The sequence below is a fragment of the Helicoverpa armigera genome, chromosome 20, assembly GCF_030705265.1.
Source record: "Helicoverpa armigera isolate CAAS_96S chromosome 20, ASM3070526v1, whole genome shotgun sequence".
Classification (NCBI taxonomy): domain Eukaryota; kingdom Metazoa; phylum Arthropoda; class Insecta; order Lepidoptera; family Noctuidae; genus Helicoverpa; species Helicoverpa armigera.
Genome location: NC_087139.1, coordinates 720,332 through 744,863, shown reverse-complemented (window position 1 = coordinate 744,863; position 24,532 = coordinate 720,332). Strand labels below are relative to the sequence as shown.

The window sequence follows — 24,532 nt, the reverse complement described above, 5'->3', positions numbered from 1 at the left end:
GTTTTGACATTGGTCTGTGCAAATAATAAGTAGCTTCGGATTTTAATATCTTCATTTCTGTTACATTTAAATTAAGTTTCTGATATTTGCAAGTAAGCACAATTATCACACAAGTTATCTTGTACAATTTCATCACATTTTTTCGTTTTACCGGCTATACTCACGGATAAACATTTTATTCCTTCTAGAAAAATACATAAAGAAAATGAGAACGTATTATAATGGGCAGGAACTTCGTAGAGAGAATTCTGTAACTAAATACATAAAATATAAATAAATATAAACTGTTATGTATAAGGACCAAATACAAATCTATTAGCGGCAATCTCATCAGTGTACCGAACTGTTTGTCGTGCCAAATTCCATGGTAAGCTTCGAAACGGGCAGAATAATCAATCACTATGGCAACCCATCCGTCTCCCACCAATTTGTGGGGAGATACGTAGCTGAAATGACTCCACAACCGAAATTAGGGGAAATCTTGAAAAACATTATTGATTTTATTATGCATTGGTAATTTTTGGAGGTTCTCTCACATTCCAATTCTGTATTGTTTATATAAACTGACATGCATTCCATATACTAAGAATTCTATGGCCATTTATAGGGATCATATTATTCTTCCCTATTTCATTTAATTCTTTCCTATTTCAACCACTTCAGTAGTCAAAATTAGTCACATTCGCATTAATAATATAATATCATATCATATCATTTATTACATTCCATAATGTACATTTGGTGGAAAATATAAAATAATAGTGGTAGTCACAATTATGGACCCTGATGGGCACAGGAAATAGTTAGAAGAGAGGAAGGCGTTTAATGTAATATAGTAGGTAGTATGTAGTATATTATTTAAGTATTTATTTATATTATAATATTGCGTATATCTTCGTGTAGCATAACTTCGCATACATACATAAATACTACATACATACATAAATACTAGCAAGAATGGTTATTGTTAAGTGACAATCACTTGTAGATGTCAACACATCACACCTTCGGAAGGGAAATCTTTTCAAAACCCATTGAAACGCCTTGGATTGAAAACAGAAAGGAAAGAAATCCAACTCATTCTAACCGTTCTATAAATTATAGGTATACCATTTTGAAGTACTTTTAAAAAAACTGAAAATGGCTATCTCTTAAAATCTGTTTGTTAGTTTTTAATTGAATCGAAAAATGGCTAATAAAAACATGTTTGCATGGAATCGAAAGATGTTAATTGTATGTATATTGATCTGAAGAAGACCGTAACTAAAAAATCAGTAAAAAGGGCATCCATCCGCCTAGCCTTTTCGAAATTATGTTGGGGTCGTAGAATTGTTTTATCAAGGGTTGAGGAAAACAGTGAAACAAAGAAATATTACGTAACCCCCTTTGCGAAGTTTTAAAAACTTGAAATTTTGAGTTATTACTGTTCCGTGTTGGGTTTCCTGCTTGTTATTTTTTTCCTGTTCAATATTTTTGTAGGATTCAATTTGCTACGATTTATATAAGAGTTGCAAAAGTTACTTGAAAAAATCAACCATTAGTGAGTTGTTACGCTGTTGAAATATTGTCACGTTTATCGAAGGAAGGGAACATATTTTTTGTAGGAGGGATTGCACAATCACATCGCAAACTTTTGTTTTAACGAAAAATGTCATTAAAGCTCATTTTTTTTTAATATTTTTTGTTTTCTGCCCTTTTTAAATGAAAAAAATGCAAATTAAAAATCAGTATTTTAACATCCCAATCAATGCACCTAGATGTTACCTAATCTTCAAGTAATTAATTTTAGAGCTTTTCATACCAATCACCATTTTTTGTCAAAATGGAAATTAACCAAATTATCTCTCTTTACAGGTAATAACCAAACCCAGTGACAAGTGCCAGTGAAGTGTAGTGTAGTGAGCGATATGCTAGAGTGAATCAGGCCAGTCGGGGCCAAACCAGGCCATTTAGGTCATGACCAGGCCGAGGCTCAAATGCGCCGCTTGGGCCTGGCTGGCGGTCCTCGCGGCTTTCGGCAGAACCACCGCTTATACTGATACCGAGGAGTTCTTGAGTGATCTGGATAAACCAGGTGAGTTTTAGAATGTATTGTAGGGTAGTAAGTATTGAAAGTATGTATGGTATAACGTTGAGCTACAAACTGAACGAAACCTTCGTTATTTTGATAAGAATACTTATGTCCTTTGAATTCTGAGACCTAGTATTAAGAATTTAAAGAAAAACATTTGTTTGTACTTTTAGTCCACAAAGATTGCAAAACTTATCCGTATCACTACTTATTTCTGTCTACTTACTAAGCATTTATTTATGACAGAAAGTATTTATCTCGGCCATTGCTCTCAAACTAATTAACTCCCCACCGATAACCATGACAGCCACAACATCATAACTACAAGTACAACCATTTCCCAAAAACCCACTTATCAATAAACTATTCACATGAGAAATAAACACATAAACTACATTTACACTAAAATGTAAACATTAAAACTAAAAACATTTACGACGATCTAAATAAACAGAAATAGTAACATTTCATTAGTTCCCACAAATTCAAATAATTTCGATTAGATGCTCGCTTTTTAATTATCTTTGGTTCACGTAACCCAAATAATATAATGTAGGCAGTCCAAACTGGTTTGGACATAAGATAGATGTTGCATTGAACGAAATTTATTTTCGAAGAACAAAAATGTTGGTAGAAACGTACATGGTTCATCTATCAACTAACCTCTTTCTTAGTAATTATGTAGGAGTTTCTGTTTTTGATATCTTTAATTTTTGTAGGAAAAAATCTCCGAATTGGATAACATAACAAGCTACAAAGCTATTTTGATTAAGTTGCAGTGTACCGACAAACAAGGCGGAAACGAGTGCAAAATAATGTCAAAATATCATTATTAAACTGTACCTCCTACGTATAAGTGTAAATCATAAACCTTAAAGCAACCTATTAGAGAACCATTAAACCTAAGTAGCCATAATCATTACCTACTTAAATAGTCCAACATGCCCTAAAAATACACCGATTTATTATCAAAATCACATGTAACATCTATATTTCGTCGAACTCCCACCACTGAGTACTTACTTTCATAGCACAAAATTACAATATTATTATACCGTTCAATCAATCACAAGAACGCGTGGGCGCATGGATAATGACTTTAACCGACTTCCAAAAAGAAGGTTATTTAGCGATAATCATCAATATTCAGTAGTAGTTTAGTGTGCTATTATAGTTAATACGTAAGTATGGTAATGTTATGACTCATTTAGGAGTTATAGAAAGTAAGTGGCAAAGAAACAGCCGCTGGTCGATCGATCATAAGGTTAAGCAACACTTAGTGAGATCGGTCCGTGGATGGGTAACAAGATACCCATCGTGTAAATTAATAATTTGTAAAGAACGTAAAGTTGGTAAGGTAAAGTCGGTAGGTTTAGTATCTGTTATGTGGTCAGAAGCCAGAAAGTCAGTCAACCACTCTTATCAAGGGGTATGAGGTTGTCCGGGTAACTGGGTTGAGGAGGTCAGATACGCAGCTCCATGTAAAACACTGGTTACTTATCCACGATTTACATAATATTTTACAACCACTAAACACAAAACAATGTTAAACAAAGTTTTGTATGCAAATATTTGCTACAGAGCAATATATTAAATATTCATTTGGACCACAATTGAATACAGAGTTTCATTAAAGAGCTTTTAGTTTTGAGCTCTTAGACTTAACAAGAGCCCTTAGAAATCATAAAAATTAAGACGAGAAATTATTAATTAAATTACGTACGACCTTTTTGTAAAGTGAGTCTGTAGGTATTCGTTAACTCGTAGTAATATTTTTAATAGTAAGATTTAGAACTCCCGCACACTGTAGACTAAACTGTCGGCTTGATAGTTGACCTATAGTTTAGTCTGAAGATAAAAGTTGCGAAAAATATGTAGTCGGCCTCAAACAAGCCCGATATCTGATCGTTATAATGTGCGCGCTACCATTTGATTCATTTCCATACTGATTCACGAGCCCGAACAATATATCGGACGACTAAAAGTTTGCCGTGTGCTCTTACAATTACTATTACTGTTATTTAAGTGCCTACTCGTGCTTATAATATAGGTGCCTAGATTTACGTGAAAAAAGAAAACTACCATTCAAAATAAAAACCCGTGTCCTTTCTAAGTATAAATAAACTCCATTTTTTCGTAAATAAACAAAGCTAGTTTTCCAGTTCTGTATTTGTAAACGAACAAAAGATTTATTTTCTCTTTTCAATTGAGATAACTACTTCTAGGAAGGACTAAATGGACGCTGGATTTTATTCTTTGCTATTTGAAATTCTATGAAAACGTTTACCTACGTACTAAAAAGTAGAATAGTCGATGTCGTTTTCATTTTGCTTTAACGAGCGAATAACTCTGTAACTATGTATTTTCAATCACTAAATGGGTATTAAATTGTTTATCTAATATTTTAATATCTCTTTTACATAAACAATACTTACATTTTGAAGCTGGAGAATTTGTTTGCTTTAACGCGATTATCTCAGAAAGTTATGGACCGATTTCAAAAATTCTTTCATTGTTAGATAGCCCATTTGTCGAGGTATGCTGTAAGCTTCCCTGCTGTAAGTACCCTTTGTCCGGGTGCAGGAAGTTGTTCCTATGAGACACGTGTGAAAATTTTTACCCCCTATCTACCTAGAAAGGGCGCTAAATATCACCAGATAGGAATTTCACAGCGAACGATTTCCTCTGACCTCCGAAGCAATGATATATGAAATGAACTGTATAAATCGATTCAATCTTACTCTTGATTCGATTCGCGTAGGTTCAGTTATGCACTCGATTTCACACAAATTAAAATAGATTTTTCACGTTGAACGACGTAATATGTTACTTAGGGCGGACTTTTGGGTGGTACTTTAAATCGGAAATTTGCTTAGGCACACATGTTAGGAATGGATAAGATGAAGAAATTTATTAGATTTTATCCAATAGAATTTGCCTAGACTTTTCATAACATGGTATCAATAAGATTTCAGTGTAAATTATAACCCTCATCTTCAGAAGTAGGAACAGCAAAAACTGTGGAATGAGTAAAGTTTTCCATACTTTAAAACACACACCAACATCAAAAGGAAAGTGAATGGTCACGACATAGATGGTCAATGTACCAGCTGGCTGACCATCGTGACCATTGACCATCAGTCATAACGTATCATAAAATACCAATATTTTTTTTAAAAGAGACGCCTATTTTATTGACACTGTAACTTTCCTAGTTTTAGAGATTTGTGAAAAGATCATTCTTACAGTAATATTATAATGCGAAACTCAGCTTTGTTTGTCAAAAAATTTACCTTTCACGCCTTCAACAAATGAGCGATATTTTTAACGCATCGGGTAAAACCGCAGCAAAAATCTAGCTACAATATAAAACAACACACTCAGCAGTTATGAACGCAATAGCAGTTAAAGATTGGAATCGCTCGTAAGCAGTAGTTACCCTTATTTATACCCTTACGTAACACAGTGACCCATTTCCCTAAGCGATATGTTATCTTTCCCATCTCATGTACTTTACTTTATGTATTCAACAACATAAACGTTATGAAGTTATATTGGAAATCTGTTATGAAGTCTGTTTGTGTTATGTAGTAAAATGGTGAGCAGTTTGCAAGCGTTGCAAACATACCTCTCTGCTAATCTAATATATTTTGTCACTATTCATCAAAATAAGTCATGATTTTACTAAGTCTGTGTAAGTTTTTTGTTTTGTCAATAAAAATTCGATACTCCATCAAATTAATATTCCAAGAAAAAGGAACCCTTAGATCGGAATCCCGATGAATTTTAATTTACATCCAACGAAATGCGATCCCTTTTACCAATAATGCCACAAATCATTTTCAAAATTACCATAAGAAAAAAAGTACAAGAAAAAGTCCCATTATCATTAAAAACAGAATCGCTGACAACCCCATAATGCTTATAATGAGTTATATAGACAAAAACATGAAAAAAATGTTAAACGTAAAGGCGTGTTCAGACGCAGTTAGCGGGAATAATTTAATTACTATAAATATTTATATTTGACCGGTATCTAGTGAAATGTGTAGTTAATGGGAAATGCTGTAAATTTTTAATCAAATAGTTGAAAACGCTCGATTTTGTTTTAATGAATGCAGATTTCTGGGTAATTTGTAAAATAGTTGGCATTTAGCCGCTGGCTGTGAAAGAGAAAATATAATATCGAATTTAAAATTCCGTTTTTGTATTTTCTACGTATTTACAAAATACACATATTTTCATTTAAAATCGTAATTAGAGAAGAAACAAATGTTATGTCTTCGAATTATATTTTTAGTACATAATTATGATAATCAAAAGCCTCATATTTTAAGTTTATGGAGCATTCAAATATATTTTTTTATATTCGCGCAATGGCCATTATGATTATGATTAACTCAGCAAAGTAAACTCCAAAAAGATTTTTGGATTTTTTGGATAATCCAATAAAATAAGTTTCGGTTTTCTCTGATATAAGTAATTCTACTAGGTATAGTCCAATTTGATAAAACAAGCCTTAATCTTGCGAATGACACTTCTCACATCGTATGACATCTGTCTTTGTGCTGCGTCTGTGTTCTGTCTACGATTACAAGGTTAGAGAAATATCTCATATCTTCAAGTTATTTTCTCGCAATAAATGTGTAATGAAATCGTGTACGGAGACAAAAATATTGCCATTCGCAGAGGAATGGTTGAAAAAATAAATGAACAATATCTGAGTTCGTAAATTTTGATTGAGAATTCGCACAGATTTATAGCCTCTCAATACTATACCAATAGTCTTTAAAGTAAGAATAATTGTGAAAAAGAAATCCGCTACAACACATTAACAGATACTAATAAAAGTAACATTACCCAACATACGGTACAAAAAACCTTGAAAGCATAAAAATCCCATAATTATTACTACCCTTTCGCATTCTATACTTAGGTACCCATTAACCTTGCACAACATACCATCCTACTATACATGTCTGAAAGCGCCCTTACTTCAAATGGTACATTGGTGGTACATCGGTGGTACAGGGCCTCATACATTCCACTGTCATTGTACCAGCTTTTATTAGCTTTTGTCACGCGTTGCATGGGGAATATGCCATGGTTGAATCGTCGTGTGTTCATGGGTTCTGTAGGTAGGTGACAGGTTTTAAATGAATTGGTAATTAATTGTTTATTCTAAAGTAATAATCTTAGGACTACTTAAGTATTTTTTATTAGGCTCGGGTTTAGAAATTGACATTTTATTTTTCTTTTACAAAAACTTTCATTACTTTTTCTACTCTCAATTCTTATTTTATTGAGTTCAAAGTGTCTGTTACAAGTCAGACTAAAAGCCTGAGATTTATTTCTTCATAATTACATTTGACGCTCCAATCAGACTTTAATTAAACCTTACTGCAGATATGTCAGTCTTTACGAGAGAAATAAAATAAATAAGGCTGTTTCTTTACTTTTATAAATCTGATTCATCCTTCACGCTCTCTACGCACATTTATTATTACAGCCAAAGTCAATTTCGTAGTTTCTGCGTTACATCTCGACAAACCTCTTGAGAATCTCACAAGATTAAATATTTGATTTAGTCTCGGTATTTTTCTGATGGCCCAGTAATAGCTTTTCATTATTTTCTGTCTTGTATTATTATCGGCGTTACACATTTCTCGCGTTGAGCACAAAAAATCGTATGAAATATTTCATACATGAAAAGAGGATCTCTCAACCTCATTCCGGTTCGCTGATCCCTAAAATACACGAATCGTTTTTATTTCAGCAGATTATAATACATCAAAGACTTAACGTATGGCCGAACCTATACGATTCTTACTAGATTACGGACGTAACTCATCGCGATTCGACATTTATTTGTAATAAACATGATATTTTCGGGTACTCATTTCAAAATTTAATCTACAATACGTATTTGTGCGGTTTGGGGGTCGGTCCGTGAAATATGGAAGCGGTTATATGTTTCGTGTGTTAGAATGTTTTGTTTTAATTGATATTCTTGGTGGTCTTGATTGTTAACAGTTTTATTTAATTGCTACACGATAATATGATGGCGATAACACTGAACGTTTGTTTTGAAAGTAAATTGCTTTAAACGTCCACGTAGCGGGAGTCATTTTTTCTTCAGGATTTTTTTTTCTATGTGATTACTTGGTAGAACGCAGCCAAATACAATTCTATATTTTACTTGTACTAAGCATTCATTCATTTAAAATAATTAAGTATTTATCACACTCTAGGCTTTTGAAACTTCAACAAAAGTTCCAAAAAGGTGCTTCAACAGCCATATTTATATTTTGTTTTCAACAATAAACATTAAACACAATAAATAAATACCCCACAACAATAGAGAACAAGCCATATCGCGTGCCGTTTACCTTTCTGAGAAATTCATAAGCCCTTTTTGTAATATCATTTAATGTCAAAATATGAGACAGTAAATGATATTCTGTAGACACACGATATCAGTTATATTGAACCGTATTTTAGTACTTTAGTTATGAACATGTTAGTCTAGACTTGCTGTATAGAGTCTTAAAATGCATGCATGTTTTAGAGGATTTATACAAATATTTTTATTAAAAAATTTGTACGGAACCAAACCAATATTTCTGTAAAACACCAAGTATATTAAAGTTCTATTTGTTTGTTTATAAAATTGATTTTATGGTGAGAATTAAATGGTATTAGAGGCAGCGGAACGGGTCGTAAGATCATAAAAATGTGTAAGTTGTCATATCATTCTATTGTCGTCGTATTAGTGTCGACGTCGCTCGGATTAATAAGCATTTTATTAAAAACTCGTAAAACGATGACTTTTAGTGTACGGCTATTTTATACCTACACAATATTCATTTGTTCCTACATTTTTGTCAGCAATCTCAGAAAGGGCAGAATTAAAAAATCTTTCAGCGTTAGATAGCCCATTTATCGATATAAAATAAGCTGCTTTTATATGAACGCTAGAATTAATTCCCAGGAGCATACATTAATGACATAATGAGATATTTATTACAAACTAATTCCAAAAGCTATTACAATAAGCTACAAGATTTAGTAGGTATTACAAAATTCAGCTATAATCACTAACAATTCGACAAACCCGACCACAAATCGAATACTGATTTGCAATCAGTAATTTTGAAAACGGAAACCTATTACAGATTATTTGAAATGCGGTTCCGGTTTTCCTAAATTCACAATGTAGGTGCCCGAATTAAATGATAAATGGTTTCGACTAGATTGTGTCGGTATAGCAGTATTTTATAAGTTTTTAACAAACTTCCCAAAAAGAAGAGGTTCTCAATTCGGATGTTTGTAGCAATATTTCTATGTTTCAGTATGCTTCTGAGTACTTCTTCTAGTCAGAAGCCAGTAAGTCTGACGCCAGTCTAAACAAGGGGTATCGGATTGCCCGGGTAACTCGGTTGAGGAGGTCAGATAGGCAGTCGCTCCTTATAAAGCACTGGTACTCAGCTGAATCCGGTTAGTCTGGAAGCCGACCCCAACATAGTTGGGAAAAGGCTCGGGAGATGATGATGATGAGTATGTTACTTCTTCACTCGTGGAACTAGTCTGAAACCAGGTAGAGAGATTTTATTCCGGGTTCGTAAACTATAACTTGAGAAAGCTGTTGAATAAAGTGGAATAAGCTAGTGGTTGTATAATTATAAAAATAATAGCCAATTATCAAGTTAGTACCGGCTAATTGCCTAGAAAATTCAGGATTTACATAAATCAATAGTCTACGAAGCTATTTACCCACTTATTAACTACTACTAAAGCATCCATTAAACCTATCCAAGCGTTAATTGGACTTAATAACAAGAGAAAATGCATAATTGACTTCATTATAAAGAAAAGCCACAAGTCTGCAATAGATGGAGTCGAAGTAAATTATTCGTGGAAGCATTAAAATAGAAAATTTTATTCCTAGCTTGGAGCAACTCCGACGAGTTTTATATTTATGAGATGTTTTTGCTTGGAGCCAGAGTTGCTGGTTGCAATTTAATTGTAACAAACTCATAAAATATAAGACTGGAATAAGTTATGGTTCTGTGAAATAATCCTTTGAATGTTTGTTAAGAGAAATAAGAGAGGTATTCAGCTTTGGCACATCTCGGTTTGCTTAACTTGAATCTGATGTCATGTTTTTAAGTTAAATCAATGGAATTCGGGATCAAAATGTGAACAACAAATTAATAACATAAATAATACTGAACAGCTAATTCAGTACATAAGCCAAAAAAACTTAATTATAAATTATTAATAGCAGATTAAAGGAAATCTTTTAAGAGTCTTAATAAGACTTATAAAAAATACATAACAGGGAGAACTCGTGTAAGCAGCTTCAGTTAGAAACTTGAGGTAACTTTCTTGTTACCAACCTCGCCCATTTACCCCGAATAATACGTACCTAGCTTTTCTCATTTCTCTCAAGGCTCTCAAGAAAAGTCTACACCCGAAAACCTTCCATTAACCTTTAGAAATATCGAAAGAATTTTCGCTGCTAACCTAACCCCCTCACCGCGATCTGGCGGCTGAAGTGGGTCGAAATATTTGGCGTGCCAAGTGCCCTACACAATGTTCCATCATACTGTCTTCGTCAAAAATGTTGTCGAAAAACTGTAAGTGGGGGTCGGTGTAATTAAACCTCGGCATTTGACGTAGAAATGCGTCGATGAGATTGTTCAAAGGACCCCGGCGTTGCGAGGGTTGAAAGGGGGCCGTGCAATTATTTTTTACGAAGCTTCGGGTGTTAACATTTTTGTATTGATGTAGGTGAGTGCGGAAGTGTGAGATGGGACTGAAAACGGAATTATTCTTTGTTGTTCTCACTTTTGTTTGGAGGTGCGATCATTAAAATAAAGAGCCTGGCTTTTGGATGGAGATAATGCGTTTGTATGACTAAAATATCGTGCTTCTCGCGACGGGGGCACATTGTTGTTTACTGCCGCCGCTTCCTAAATAATATGTATGTATCGTTGCAGGAAAATGATACGATATTTAAATGAAAATCAAACCAATTAGACAGCCTCATATCAATCAATTTAATTGCAACTTCAAAACATTTGCAATAAAAATCACTTGTACTTCTCAAGAATATTAATACACCAACTATGGAGCACAACTAGCAAGCCTATTTTACTTACCTTCTCAAAAACTATGAGTTCGGTTCTCATAAATATTCAGTTAAATACCACAACAATATATTATTGTGTATGATACCTTTACGCATTGCAAATGTTCGCAGTACGAGTGTAATAAATCATATGGCAGAAATTATGGGCTTTCTATGTGGTTTGTGTTTATTTTTAAGGGTAGTTATTAAATGCAGGATTTGTTTGCTTTTTAAGCTGTGTGTGGTCCTTTATGAATACAGCTCTTTAATTATTTTTCGAATATAGTCTTGTCAGTTCCATCATTTTGCTGTTATGTTTTGTATATGTAAGTTTTTTAATATTCATAAGTTTAAGTGTCCTGTATTATAAATATTTAGCCAGTCTGCATCTTCTAGGTAGAATATAATTATTACGAATAAAATCAAAATTCGATACTAATATAATTTATTTCTAATGAAAATATCTACAAGATGTCTAGGGTTGCTGATACATGAATTCCATCAATTCGTCCACCACCTGCCAATCACTTTGCCTACAAATAACATAAAGAGAAATTCCCATCCACACTAAAAAATCACAGAACAATTCCCAAAACCCACAAATAAATTGTACAAAAATATTAAACAAAAACGCATCTACCCACACACATTGAAACATGCGTCCTTTAAACCCCAAAAGTCATAAATAACTCTGCATGTCAAAGCGTTACATGTTTTTTAACTAAAACCCTCTTTTTTTGTTGTCGGCATTACTATCTGAAATATTTCAATAAGTCGATAACTGGCCGCTTCTGGTTAACGTTATTGTTGGATCAAATCTAATCTTTTATCTCACAGTATCAGGGTCGTTATACAGAAGATGCGTCGCTATAAATATGCGGAGATGTAATGTTGAAGGAGATTGTCAAATTATAAAAAGACCGTGGGTCGTGTGAGAGTAAGCGTTAGTTTGTTAAAGTTTAAGAGTTGCATAGAAAACTTAAATATTGTTTAGCCAATATACGAATAAAACTGTAAAAAGCATTAGAACAATATTTTATTATAAAATATATTCGGCGCACTGGAATAGCATACAATTATATTGTGACGTTGTTGTTCATGCAATTTTTTCCAATAAATAATATAAAACAATATTCAAAAATGCCTGTTTATACGAATTTTCACAACCTAAATTATTTGAAAACATAAGCACCAATGTATACCACTCCAAAAAACACAAAATATTGCCCCACATAGCACATCTTTCACTACAAAACAGGCCTAACCACTAAAACTCCAATCGTCGTGTGTGATCCGATATCGACAGAACATTACTTTTTATCGGCGCGTGCGCTTACTATCAGATTATGTAGCGATAACAGACGCTTGTTAAGATCTTTTTGATCTTGAAGTGTAGGAGTTTATTTGTTAGTTTTCTTATTACTCAAGAGAATGCTTAGGACTGATGGTGTGTTGAAATAGGATATTGTGATAGTATCTTTTTTGTCGTAGGTTTTAGGCTAAGATGTCATATGACGTAAAAACTGAAAATCTATTGATGGACAAATAAACATTTGCACAATTCCGATAAAATCTGTAATCTGTACGTATCTAGTTTTTATTTACAACCGACCTAAAACGTTAAGAAAATATTAGTAGCGACTACCTAAAAATGGTTTCATCATTACCTACTTAAGATTTGATGCCATTCATAGTACCTGTGTATTTTTTTTTTTGTATAAATCACAACCGTATGCTCTGAACAACTGGATAAAGGGCTGCTAATATTAGAAGTTATAAGAGCTTCACAAAAAATCTAGAACCTTAGATAACCTCAAAAAGATCAATCGCTAAACCGAAAACGTAGGTGTATGAAAAAGAGATTTGTCTATACCACGGAGAAAGGAAAAATAGCGGAGATGCCATAAGGAAGGTAGGTCACGTCATCACGTGCCTTCTTGTAGGTCAAAGTGACGTATAGTCTACTATATGTGATCAGTTACTAGAACTAAGGTTCCTAATCAAATCAAAACCAATCTGTTAAATATTGGTCTTGCTTGATTGGTGATTTAAGTGTGAAAATAAATGGGCGGGTTCCATAGCTAGTTCCTCGTTCCCCGAACATCCGCATTCTGGCGCACTACTTTCTAAGAAGATTGAGCATTTTGACATCTCTGCTAGTCATTTTGTTCTCCATGGTCTATACAATTATAAACATACTTATTCCAATCCTACATAGGTACACAGCGATTCATTTAGAATCGTAACAAGATAGTGAGATTGGGTTTTTTAGATCCTAATTGAAATGTGATTTGATATGGATCGGTTGGAAATCAGATCAGTTTTTCGCCCACGAATAGATGACAAAGAGTGCGAGGGATTTCGTGTGGGTTTTTTTGAATTGAGAGGAGCCTAGAGATTGTCGAGTGATTAAAGAGTTTGAATACTCTGATTATGATTGTTATCTTTGACAATAGTATTCGGTGTGAAATTATTGTTATTTAAAACCTATTAGCAGTTTTCTGTACACAAACACAAATATTCGTGGATTTACCATTGAAATCCGTCAAACGATCATTTATTTCATGCTATAAATAAAGGTATGACACTAGGAAATTAAATAAAATACAAAATAGCGGTACGGTAGTACCTAGAAAAAAAATCGTACCTGGAAATGAGCAGGCATCACATTAATTAATTAAATTATTTGAATAACGAGTAGGGACTTCTAGAAACGTATTAACTATTCTATTTAATTAAAACAAATAAATACCTATCACTAGTTTTTCAACAAATTGACAATTCTTTGAAATTCGTTACTGAATATTTCACATTGTCCAATATTTTTGTGAATAACAACAAAAACACTTCTATTATTAGGTAAGTAAATTATCGACTCTTTCAAAACGAAATCAACTGTCAAAATAATCTTAGTGTTGCAGGTTCTGAAAATAGTCAGCCAGATGTTAAGTTTCCAATACAGTGACAATATAGTTAAATAAAAATCTTACTTTAACGAAATTCTATCTAAAAGAAGTGCAAAATAAAGTAGGTAGCACATAAAACAGTGGGTCTAAACAATAAGCTTGGTTTACACTGGCGGGCAAAAGACACTGCGCGGTGGGCGCCGCAATGCGTCATAATTCGACTAGAGTGACTGTAAGTTTTGTGGTTCTAGGCGGGATAAGTTGTGAACTATTGTAAAAAAGAAGTAGGAAGATATTGTGGGTTTTTTATTGAGTGGTTATGTTACTCGATACTTAAGAGATACCTATCATAAACTAAGTATTGCAATCAAGATTTCAAACATATTTTTTAATGTTATAGTTGGCATAGCATAGATTGTGGATACTTATGTTCTCTTATGACATTATATTTTTTAATTAAAATAAATCGATACCATTACTTAACGTCAATCTATATCAGCTGCTTATAAAATAATTAAAGTTAAATTATTTAATTACTTTAAGTGGGCGAATTATCTCAGATCCAACATAACCACCATTAATTTATTTAACAACCCACACAACCGAATCAAAAATTCCTCACAACATTCCCTTAATTTTGTTACTTAGAAGCATAGTGGGTAATTTTTCCCCCTTAATAAGACCCCCATTTATCCTATATTAAATCATGGTCACCCCAGCCTAGAGCTAGACCAACCACGACTGTAGATCTTAAGTACTAAAGCTGTTTCTAGATAATTAATTTCGCGACGGGACGTTGGGATCAAGTGACGTTAAATTAATTTTAAACGGACCGCCGCCATAGCATTTTAGTGTTAACTTAGGTAGTTGGGTAATGGTTTTATTGGGTAACCCTATTTTGGTAGTGTTAATGGGGTACTATTACTACCTACTGCTCTACTTTTGGCCCAATTTTTTGCAAGGTATTCATTTTGGTTTCGTGAATTGTATATTTTTTTAGAGTTATTACGTATCTACCTATCGATTTAAATCCTCGCACTCTACAGTTGATCCGCAGCATCTTTTCTTTTTTCTCTTCCCATTGTGACGTTACGTGAATCCAAAAGTAGTCGTTAATTTTGTCTGGATCTCGAGAATAGTTTCTTTTGTTTGTCAATAGAGATTATAAATGGTTATTTTAATACAAATTCAATACACACATTGAAAATTTCATACACATTAAAAATTATTGCCAAGTTTCAAAGTCAAGTCGTAAGAAAGCAAACAGATTACATCTAAACGAAACAATTAGCCCAAATGATTTTATTCACGACTTAGGAAGTTCAATAAAATTGGCTTTTTGCTGCTTTTTATGAAAGTAATCAGCTGATTATCATAATAATGTGATCTACATAATTTTAGGCGATAATTGCAAAGCACGTGGGATGGTGGGCTCCGATTTTAACTATAACGATGCAGGTTTAAAAAAAATATTGTTGTTTGTAATAACTGTCTGTGCTAATAGGCATATTTCTGAATTGCATAATTTTTGGTTAGAAAAGTACCTATTGATATGAAAAATACGTCTATCAGGAGTTTTCTCAAAGTTTAAGAGAATAAAATAATACTCCTTTTCCAATCAAAATCAATAACGCCATTACTACGCAAACTTCAAAATTACATTACGAACTAAACATTGATTTACAAATAGAAATCAAATCATAACTTGACTTTAAATAAACGCTTTCAAAGTAATTGGTTTGTCAAAATGTTACCTTACGTCATGCAGCGATAGTATCTTCGAAATAAAAGTTAAAATAACAAGAAGACAAAGGGCAGAAGGCCCACTTAAGCATTTATGCTTTATTGTTAAAATGTTTTACGACTACTTTAGTAACTTTAAGTACCGCCCATGGTTATATTATAAGAGAAGCCAATTAGAGATAAAATTCAATAAGTATGCGTAAATTATTGAAACTCAGTCAGCAGACTTTTATAGCCAAATATACAAGCAACATTTCATATCCAAGCACATAAGAAAATAGGTGGTTTAATGTACTTTAACATTAAAATGGCAATGACAACTTAAGTTAAATCTTTATATCATTCTTGTACTTAATTCTTACCTAACAATGAGAAGGAAACTTTTCACACGAAGCAATCAAACGTTTTGACAAAGTTGAACTTTTGTATCTCGCTGTTTCATGTCCAAAGTGACGGTTTTATTGCAAGCCGTTGTAAATAGCAATAAAGTTACTCGCTCAATCGCGCCGCGGTCCCATTGATTTATAGCTGCTACCTTTTAATTAGCACTTTGACGTAAGTCGGTTTAAATGAGATCTTAAAGATTACGCATATATTTATATCAAAGTATTAAACTATGTGATGGACGAAAAAATAGAGCATTTGTTGAAGAAGCATTCTGTTTGTCATACTTTTTTTGTTTGTACCCTAAAGACTCCAAAACACGTATATAAGTATCATACCCAAGTATCATAGGCTATATTTTATCCCCTCACAGGAGATGGGTAAAACCATGAGAAAACGACTATTACTACTACTAACATAAAATGTCGGATTGAACTACATAGGTATATCATAAAATCCACCTCGTCTTTTTCTACCAAGAAATCAATTCTATGAAAACAATCAGGCTAACAATTTGACATAGTTTTTCACCCCATATAAAGAAAATACACAGTAACATAATGAAGTTCAGAAGTTTGTCGTAACTTTGTAATGGGGTGCGTATTTCTGTATCAAGGTCAGTGGTACATGTCGCCCCTACATGTTTATTATGTTGAATAGTTTTAACTTGTAAGCTGCATTTTATTTATTTTGAAATAATGATTTACATTGAGTCTATACTGACATTACAAAACTTAAGAATTTGGTTGTTTGATTGAAAGCGCTAATCTCAAGAAATAATCAATTTGAAAAAAATATTTATTTGATTTTTAGACAATCCATTTATGTAGGAAGCCTTTAAGCTACCGTTAATACGAATTTGCCGATTAGTTTTCACTTCAAAGCTGCATGCCGAAACTAAGAGCTAAAAATCAAATATATCTAAATCTGTTCATTAATTTCCATTATTTGAATGAAATCAAATTTTCTACTAAAAATAATTATTATATTAAATTCCAGTTATGGGACAATACAAAGTACACAAGTGGTACATTCTACCCCACAAAGTAAGCATATGCACCAGAAATTCTTGGAACGAATGCAATCTTTAACCGCATAATTATTTACAAGGCATGCGACTTCCGTTTCCTGAAGATACGTTTGTAAATTAAGTAGGTATGCTATTTAAACGTAAATGCCAACTTGTGAGTACTTCATTTTGTTATACTAGGTATTTCTAGTGGTTCCACTCGCGTCTTACAGGAATAAATAATCCTAATTAATGGTTATCTAAAGCGGTCTTTAGGATTTTATCTGCCACCTGTATATCTATTTTTATAGATTACTTTATAGATAAAAACGGCTAAACTGATCGAGATAAGTACCAGAAAACACAAAAATAGGTGATGAACTAGAGACAAAAAAGAGGCTACTTCCAAATTGGGGTAATGGGGGAAGTGGTCCAGAACGGGAGAAAAACCGCGATCGGAAACATGTAAAAATATAAACAGCGAATATAACTCATTGACCAAATATTTTTATAACTTTTGAGATATGCAAATTAATATTTAAATACCGCACGCTCTGGCCCTTCACCTTCTTACTTAACACATGATATACATAACAAGTCCATCTTTTAATTATAAATTAACAAATACCAATTAACAAATTATTTCCAAGATCAAAAGGTCAATTTGACCTTTGATGTCTCTATAAATATTTAACGGTTAGAGTGATTTTGGGGTCATGTGGTACCTACTCAATGCCCCCTGGTAAGTAGTACCTATATTAAGACCTATGTATTGGGTCTGTGGTACCTTAGGTCACTATCCTATTGAATAGAGTGACCCGGAAACATTTGGTACATTTGGAATTAAACTAATTAAATCAACGATATAAAACTTTTAGACGATAAATATAAGGATCTCTTAATAATACTGATTTTAGAATATTTTGATACCTACTTACCTGTCTTACATAAAGTTTTTCTTTAGTGGTTATTTGGAAAAGCATAACATTTAATAGTTATGGTCATGGGGGTCGAAAATACAGGATCTTTACTAAGTAAAATCGTGTATCTTATGATGTAAATGGCCTACATTAAGATAGAATGGCTGTCTGCAAAGGACTCGGAAGTTGGATGCGTAAAGCGATTGTGTGAATTGACATGCACGATGTTAGGAGAGATCACCAAATTAAAGCTACGTTGAAACAATGGTGAGGATAATAGAGTACCAATGAAAATGCATCAAAGTTCGTAAGTTGGGCATTATAGTCCAGTACCGAGTATAATTGTATTTTCCTTTTAAATATCTCAGATATTTTCCTTCAAGATCCGCAGTTTTCATTGTTAACAAACGACATTTCCTTCCTTGTTAACCGAAAACAAAACAGCTCACTATACAGCATGATACAAAAATATCAAATGACCTTTCGACCTTTGTAGAATGGTTCCGCCGGCCTTGCTCAGGCATTTATGTTTATTGATGCTTCAAACGACCCCGACTTGTTATTTATTTGAATGGATTTCATAAATAAGTAATGCAATGTTTTTTCCATGATCTACAAGAGAATTTTCTTTCATATTTCGCTTTGATTTCTTCGTTATGGATTCGATATTTTTAAGATGCTTGTTGGAGCTATAGTTATTTTTGTTGGGGAAAAAGAAGTTCTTTTCCTGGTCTTCTAATAAGGCTCTTGGTAGTTAAGTTTGTTTGTAGTAAATAAATAAAATATCACGATACTTTCACACGCATCCGGTTAGCCCCGAGGTAAGTCTTACGGGGTGCTAACACAACTGATAAACTGCTTAAAATTACACATACATACATACATATATTCACAGGTATCTGTGGAGATCTAAGGGGGAGGCCTATGTTCCGCAGTGGACGTCCTATGGCTGAGATGATGATGATGATGATGATGATGATATTCATAAATGGATACATATTACAACACCCAGACCACAGTTAATAAACTAGCTTATCACACAAAAGTTGGCTGTACCGGGAATCGAACTCATGTTCAAAATTTTCAGATAACCGCAATAAAACGCGCGTTTCTTTGCTTTATCTACAGGGCCTACTTCTTCAATAAATATAACAAAATAACAAGTCTAGTTAAACAACAATGTTTATTCAAACAATTCATCATCAAAACCTTATAAAATGCAAACTCCGAAGCCTGACACACTTCGGAACAAGAATCTAGTGCACGACAATTTTCCGTGACGTTGAAGCATTGAAACAAAGTCATTTTGCTTGCATTTAATAAAAATAACACTTTTTTTGAAGCGAGCTCAAAGTAAAGGGTTCTGAAGTAATCGAGTGTCATTACTCGACTATGAATAAATTACACAAGTTCCAGACCCGCTTTGGGTGTTGGTTTAAATTTTGAGCGAAAGAGATTATTTTTTGTGATCTCTCATTTTTTCTAAATTGCATTTTGATTACGTTTTTGAGAGGTTTTTGGTGTTGTGTTTTGATTTTAAACCAGAAAAAGTGTCTTGTAATAACTATGGAGATAAAAATGAAATCAGAATTTTACTATAGTCTGTAGGAGTTAGCATGTCTATCAAAACACGACAGATTTAATAATTATCGTTATTAAAAATAGTTAGGCCAAAAATAATAGCCAAAAAATATACTTGAACATAAAAGCCACGATTTATCTACGTCTCTTAGTTTCACAGTAACCCTAAAATGATGACGCTATATTCTAAAACTAACCCCATCCTGTATCCAGCATGAACCGAGTGAAATTCGTTATTACATCACATTTGAACCCTGCCCGCGTTAAAATTGCCGCAGGCCGCGGGCAAATTCACCCCGTAAGGTGCGGCTTTTTGCTTCAAAAATATTATTAAAGGGTTAATGTTAAGGGTTATTCATAACACTTTAGCGTAACAACGGGTTTAGAAGGCCCCCGCTTGTACCGGGTTTTTGGGCGGGATTTTCGAACACATAAAAGTTCGCTCGTGGCTTGAATTCGGAATCGAAGACGGATGTTAATCAAAGTGTGTCGAGCTCTCGTGACAGTTTATGTACAGAAAGGCAGGCTAAGCATTGTTAAGGCTTTATTGGCACTGTTAAAGGTGAAAAGGAGGGACTGTAAATGTTTAGGTGTTTTGTCGTCGCGTGTTGATTCGAAGGCGAAACGGTTGGCAGTTTGTTTCGCAAATTCTTCTGTGTAAATCAGGTTTATGATCGGTAAAGGGAACTTGTTAAGGCGTATCTTGAAAAGCTTTGCATAATCATCTTGAATGAAGGGTGTATATAAAAGGAGTAGTGAACAATGCGGGTTCTGATTTTATAGGTAAGAAAGCTGCTTTACATAAACTTTACCTAGACATGATTGTGAAGTGTATGCTTACAGGCGATTTATTTTCAGTAAATATTAAGCTCGGTATTTTAGTCTGGATTTTACTTCCCTTAATCAATAACCATAGGTAATATATTACACTGTACCATGTGTTCTCGGGGAAAAATGTACCAGTAAACATGATTGTACCAGTAACGTTCAACAGCAATTTACAGGGGAAATACATCCACAGTTTGTTAGCAAAACCGATTTAGTAATTGTGCTCAAATTACAACTGATTTAAGCCCAGATTGGAGCACTTATCGCCAGGTGTTGTGCTGATATATTGAGCCGTTTAGATAAACCTTATGACTGCAATTGTTAGATACGTTGTTTATGCTCAATTGAGATATTTTGAGCCGATAGTTTGTTGTTGCATGTCGTTTAGATAATACATCTAGGTTATAAGCTAGTGGCCTATGACTTTAGATAGTGGTTTGATCTCATATAATTTTAGTGTATAGAAATACACTATACAGTGGTTTGTAGATATCAATCTTGGAACTACTAATAATGTACGAGTTTATGGTTAAATATGAGGTTATCGAATTTACAGCTCAGAAAAGATCTTAAGATTGTGTAGGCTGGGTTAGTAGCTGGAATAATTTTCCCCGTATTTTTAACACTCGACGAAAAAATACGGGAGTTATAAGTCAGTTCAATACAATTTTAATACCGGGCATTAACAAGATAACGATATTAATGAGACTAAAAGTAAGTCGTGTCATTCTTAAAATTACGTGGATATCTGGTTTTTTCCTATTTATCATCATACGTAAACACTATATAGGTATATATGTACCTAAATATTAGATACAATGATAAAACATTCCCAGTCCCTATCTTATTAAAATAATTAGAAAAGTTTTAGTAGGTACTGTAGGAAATCTTGGAGTACATCTTAAAACAAAAGTTTATCGAAAATCTAAGGGCTGACATTACTTCATTAATGTTTCTAATAAAACAAGTTTTCCTGTTAGAATTAGACGTTCTTACTTACTCTTAAGTACCAAAAATATTCGAGAACAAAACTGAAAATCGAATACCTCATAATTACCTGTAGAGAGATAAGTAAAATCCGTAAAATAAAATTAAGGTACAAGCTTTTTTTCAATAAGCAATTTTTTATCTCACTTCAGCAAAAAAACATTCGTGTTTTATCGACACAAAACAGAAAATATGAAGCATTTTCATGAAACTATAGATAGGACACGTCTCCTTATAAATTCAGGTTTAAAAAGCCTGAAAGACTAGACGGAGCCTTTAATATTATGAACTAGCTTTCGCCCGCGGCTTCGCCCGCGTCCAGTTCGGTTATATCATGTTTCCAAGAGAACTCTTCAAAAGTCCGGGTTAAACACTATCCTATGTTCTTTCTCAAGGTCAACTCTATCTCTGTACCAAATGTTATTAAAATCAATTCAGTGGTTTAGACGTGAATGCGTAACAGACAGACAGAGTTACTTTCACATTTATACTATTAGTAGGGATGAAAAAGGTCTGTGGTCGTCCATAATGTAGGCATGAATATATTTTTTATAACAATAATAAAACGTTTTTGTTTATTACCAGAGATGTCGTACAATATTAGTTTTACTACTCATTTTATGTTGTGTGAAAAAGCTGTGAAAAGTGTCAATTTTTTCTTGGACTGGCACTAATATCTATATTTTTTGTGTTAAAAAAGATAGTTTTTGAAGGAACTGAAAGAGTACAGTTACCAATCCTACAATGTGCATTAAATAACCCAAAAGTTAAAAAGAGCAATTACAAAAAAAGAACAACAAATTAGTTATTACCGCAACAACTTCAAATAACTCATTCCTAATAAATTCACAACTCTTACCGAATAAAAGAAACCCGTCGTAAAAGATGTAAAAAAAGATAACCGTACATTCAAAGACATTCTTTACCCTTAATTAGGCTTAAGATAATTTGATGAAAACAACCGCGAATAATAATGCTTGGGAAACTCGAAAAAAATGGCTGAGTTTATTTCTGTATTTTTTAATGTTTCAGAGGGTTGAAAGGGGCTGTCTCAACAAGGAAATTGGAGGAGCGCCGCACTTGAGTTGAATAGTGTCGCCAGATATTTTGCGTTCCTTGGGAATTGTCTTTTTTCAAAAAGATCATTGGAACAAAGTATTTTTGGTGTCTTTATTTTAAGGACAGTTAAATAGTATAGAACTTTTTGCGACAAATATTTTAGGGTCCGTTATATTATGACTCACCTGATGTAAGACTGTTCAGCTAATAATTTGAAATCAATTTTCTAATAACAAAATATGCGGCGCGTATTTAACAAACTGTATTTCAGCTTATATTTTTCTTAAAATAATCAGGTTTAGCTTAAATCAATTTAAGCAGCCACTAAATAATAAAACTCCCATTTATTTGAAATAACACAAAGTGTAACCGCGATAAAAGTCGTTTTATTTAAATGTCAAATATTCGCGTAAGTGTCAGAAATCAACCCAAATAATCTAAAGTTCCCCACTAATGGGAAGATTATCCCATTCCCAACTAAAATCACGGTGTCACTACACTCAAACAGTACACGTCACGGTCTAATGTCATCCGCGTACATTTATAACAATATTTTGTGCGCTTCCTCTCAGTAACCCGACCTTTTATTTAGAGGAAATTACCCTGTCCCCGTGTCCATGTACTTTGCTGACTTTAGCTAAGCAATATTATGGGTGTACATGATACCCGTAAATAGGGAAAAGTGGCTTGTTAATAAATGCTGGCAACCATTTTTATTTAACAAATTAAAACGACATTTAACAATTTTTATTGCGTTCTGAGGTATATGTTTTCTGCACATGGTTAAAAAGTAGCGTATTTACTGTAGTGTAAAAGGACTGTACCATTAGAATGTAGTTCTATTCATTAGAAGTTTCTTATATTCATACATGCTGCAATGTGGTCTTATTTCAATATAATACTAGCAATGCAGAAGTAGCTTTTTCTGAGAAATACTCGGTAGGAAGTAATAATTTCCTTCAGAAATAAACGCCAAGTAATTCCACTTCAATATTTTTTTTCCAGAAACTAATTAATAAAAGTCTTTCCCAAAAATCTTGCATATTTAATATTCTCAGAAATTCTTGTAAATAAAATGGGGCTATTACTTCTTTTCAATTAAATATTTTATTTTAACACTTATATAAAATTGCTCATATTTCTTTTTATTACAAAAAAAAATCCTTTTCATTGGGAATTTAAATTACCAATAATTTACTTTTAATTTAATTTATATAAAGGTGTACTTTACAATATAATATCACACTCTCCCACGCTTATAAAAATATTTGCTCATATCGCTGCTTCAAACCCTTTACTCAGAGGAAATTAGCTTGTCAGGAATTTAAATACAGGTCCTTTTTGTAAAAAAATATCATTTTTACTCAATTTTGTGGTATAGTTAATTCATGGACGTTTTCGTAAAAGCAGAATAAGGTTTACACAAATTGAATATTAATTTAGTAATTCCCATCGGTTTCCCATCAATGGGAATTTCCCAGTGAATACTGTAAGCTCTCTTGAGTTTTACGAGTTACTTAGGAATTAATAATTGTTGAACAAATTATGAAGTTATTAGCCACAGTGGTGTATTCTAACTAACTTTGGTATCTCTAAAGCCGATAGAGACAGTTGCCTAACTGGTCTTTATAAAATGTTTTTGGATATTGTCCCTTTTAATACCTACTTTGTAGTTGCATATGTTTTGCATGACGTGAAACCCGCTTTTTCTCTTCTCTTAAGTAAATGTTTTATCGAGTTTCATTATTAATTGAAACTTTACGCTCACAGAATTTTAATAAAGCCCGCTTCTGTGAAGGATCAGTTGTCCAAAAATAGCAACGTTAATGCAACAGAATTTTAATTTTTTTGATACTTCTTAAAACTGGCTCTGTATTTATTCGTAGAAAAATTCCCGCAATTTCATATTCA

General features: G+C 33.2%; 1 protein-coding gene across 1 annotated transcript in view; it reads left to right on the top strand.

Moving 5' to 3' along the window:
* LOC110372518 (nephrin) overlaps nucleotides 1-24,532 on the top strand; it is a 233,021-nt gene that overhangs the window by 105,853 nt on the left and 102,636 nt on the right. The window contains exon 4 of the mRNA XM_064039836.1: nucleotides 1,855-2,074. Coding sequence (XP_063895906.1) covers nucleotides 1,957-2,074 — 118 coding nt within the window. The 5' untranslated portion in view covers nucleotides 1,855-1,956. The remainder of the gene's footprint in view (nucleotides 1-1,854; nucleotides 2,075-24,532) is intronic.